Here is a 3,183-nt window from a genome sequence, read left to right on the forward strand (position 1 = left end):
GAAGCAGCAGTGACAGGCAGTGGTGAGTTTGACAGATGGCTGCAATATGATGCCACCTTTTTCACATTCTTGACTATTAGAGTGTTGTATCTCAAACCAAAAAATCTTCTAACCAGTAACTGTCCCAAACATGGTTATGTGCATGACCACTCAAACGAAGTATTGTGAAATCAGAGATGAACCCATTGGATCTGTGCCTCAGTGAGCAGCAGAATGCTTTAAGAAGCCACAGAAGCATACAATAAATAGATACGAAAAGATTACTCAAATGCTCTGCAAAATTCAGGCCAACAATTTTCTCATTCATATCCAAAATTGATTACAGTATGACTTGATAGTCGGTACATCAAGGACTTGCTTAGCTCGAAGCTTCACCCACACAGACACACAAGAGTTCACTAACCAATGTTACTCTTCGGAAACTGCTACTTTAACTCACTAAGATGCCAATGCCTAAGAATCCAATTCAGCCAAGATTAATTTTACAGGAGAGTCAGCATAGTCTCCAAACGCTAGGCAGCTCACATGATTACGTGTGTATCGACAAGTTCAATTCTACTCCTTTTTCCTGCTACAAGCCGGGTAGCAAATGGGCGTTTTGGATTTTGCGGCGAGTGCGTTTTACGCTCTGTTTCGTGCCGGAATTGCAGTACATGAGTTCCAATTTTTTGGCTCATCTGCTTTACTTTGATTTATTGAGAATGCCCTTTATTTACTTAAACCCTTAACTTAGGACCAGGTGTGGATGTAGTGTAACTATGCCGTACACATCTTAACAAGGTTTTTGCTGCCTAGCTAGATGGAGACTCTGCTGACACTCCTGTAAAATTACTAATGATTGAAAGGGATTCAGAGAACACTAGACATCTTGGTGGTTAAGCGCAGAACCTAGAGATGCAAAGATTAAATGAAACTCATGTGTGCATGGTTTACGAAGGTAAAAGACTAGCAAGGGCGTAATACCACTGGCCGCACCCAAGGAATTGGTTGCTTCTTTGGTGCTGCAGCGGTGACACGGTTTTGCTTGGGAACCTTGCAGCTGAGCTCCCCCATCCCCCTTCTTGCACGCAGAGTTGGAGCTGCTGGAGTCATCTTCTTCACAGCAGTGGCAGGGGCAGGCAGTGGTGTAGAGCCGACGAAAGAGCAAGCCTTGGAAGCGACCTGACGAGAGACCTTCTTCACAGGCGCAGCAGCAGTGGCAGGCAGGCAGACCGAAGAGGGAGGCTTGGAATCCGGGCGCTTGCGGTGGTGGCAAGCGGACTCCTCGTCTTCAGCCATCTGGCGTCCACGGGCACGGATGGCGCACCGGACGTCGACGGAGTCAGCACCAGCAGCGGCCGGCAAGGTGGTGGCAGGCCCAGGGCGCGCGGCGGAGGCAATATCAGAGGCCTCGAAGGAGCCGGGCATCGCCGGCGCATGGATGCGTTCTCCGTGGTTGACACACCAGACACGGACGGGATCAGCACGGGCCGCCTTGGCAGGAGCAGCGACATCAGATGCGGCCGTGGCGGCGTGGCGATGGGGACGCCCTCCATGGTCGACGCCGTAGCGGCGGAGTTCTTGGGCGGCTGCGGCGGCCTCCTTGGCGAGGCCGTCTTCCTCGAGACGGCGCTGGAAGTCGGCGTCCCAGCGGGCGAGGGACTCCCGGGACTCACCGGTGGCCTTGGCAAGGTTGTGCTTGGTCCAGTACTGGAGCACCCTCGCGAGGACGCGCGAGGGCACCCGCGTCTCCAGCGGACGGTCTTGGGCGGCGGCCGGGCGATAGTCCCACGCCGGAGCGACGAGCACCTTGCCGTCGGAGCTACGGAGCTGGAGCACCTTCGCCGCCATCGATGCTGTGTCTTGGATTTAGGGATCGGGGAGGGAGGCGAACGAATCGAGTTGGAGCCGCTGCTCCCACCGCGGCCGCCCCCCTTTTATTTACCGGAGAGCTCCCAATTCTTGCCGGACGCGGATTAACAGCTGTCGCCGGCTGAATTGGAACTGAAGTCGAACTCGGCTGCAGCAATCTTACGCGATGGCTCGTGACTTCCGGGGCGGCCTTGGCCGTGTACCACCCGAGCGGGGCAGGCGACGTCCCCGCGCTAGTCCGGGAGACGTACGGGTCGGCGCGCGTCCACGGCCATTCCGTCAGCGCTCAGCTCGGCGGCGTCCTGGAGATCTTCAGTGGCGTCTCCGGCCAGTTGATGCACGACGATCTCCTGCTTCACTGGGGCATGGAGGAGCGGCTCAGCAGCCAGCCTTGGTTTGTTGCGCTCTGCTGGTCGCCCCTCTCCATCGCCGCCTGCGAGCCCTGCGAACCAGCATCCTCCCCCTTCACCCCTGTCTCTCTCCGGTGTCCGGTGTCTCTGAAGTTGCAACTGGTTCAGTGAGCGGCACACGCTAAAAGAACCAACTGGTCTCCTGCTTCACAATCTAAAACAATACTCCCTCCGTCCCATAATATAAAAACGTTTTTCAAGCTATGTTAGATTGAAAAAACGTTCTTATATTATGGGACGGAGGGAGTACATCTACACTACTGTGTTTATTTTGAACGGTTAGGGCATTTTTTTCGGAAAGATCCGGGGTTTTCGGCTTCATTGATTTAGGAGAAAGCAACCGGAGAACAAGGGGTGATCAAGCGATCAAGGATACAAAAGGAGAAACGAAAAGAAGATACAGGTGGCCGGCATTATCCTAGGGCTACTCTCTCGCTACATACTCCCCAAAAGGGGGCTCTAGGCATCTTGTTCCCGCCAGTCTCCACAGCTCAAGCGTGTTCCTGATGGCGTGCAACGCGTCGTCGGTGTGGGGCAGCTTGCTGTTGAATACGCATGTGTTTCTCTCCTTCCATATCTCCCAGACTATCAGCATCATCAACGATTTCAATCCTTTCCTGGAGTTTGATGGTGTTAGTTGGACTATTCTTTTCCAGTGGCTGAGGGAGGAGTGGCTCCTTGATCTGCTAAGCTGCAATGCTGCACAACCATTTCAGGTGGATGCCGTCTCCCAGATCGAGCGTGATAGTGGGCAATCCCAAAAAAGGTGAGTAGAACTCTCGAGATTTCTGAGACATAGGGTACAAAAATACCCATTTGGCCACCCACGCCGCCGCAGGCGATCGTTGCACCAAAGTCTGTCTTGGTGAAGTAGCCAGGCAAAAAATTTGACGGTTCCGGGGGCCCAGGCCTTCCAGATTGC

At 53.8% G+C, this 3,183-nt stretch overlaps 1 protein-coding gene across 1 annotated transcript; it reads right to left on the reverse strand.

The window, feature by feature from the left end:
- Positions 1-269: 269 nt before the first annotated feature.
- LOC125535984 lies at positions 270-2,367 on the reverse strand. Its single transcript, XM_048699065.1, has one exon. The coding sequence runs from the start codon at positions 1,828-1,830 to the stop codon at positions 946-948; it is 885 nt and encodes a 294-aa protein (XP_048555022.1). The 5' UTR covers positions 1,831-2,367; the 3' UTR covers positions 270-945.
- Positions 2,368-3,183: the final 816 nt, after the last annotated feature.

Source organism: Triticum urartu, chromosome 2 (genome assembly GCF_003073215.2).
Source record: "Triticum urartu cultivar G1812 chromosome 2, Tu2.1, whole genome shotgun sequence".
Taxonomy (NCBI): domain Eukaryota; kingdom Viridiplantae; phylum Streptophyta; class Magnoliopsida; order Poales; family Poaceae; genus Triticum; species Triticum urartu.

What these genes read in the sequence shown, in the direction of transcription:
- LOC125535984 (XM_048699065.1), bottom strand. Translation starts at nt 1,830, where the DNA reads ATGGCGGCGAAGGTGCTCCAGCTCCGTAGCTCCGACGGCAAGGTGCTC.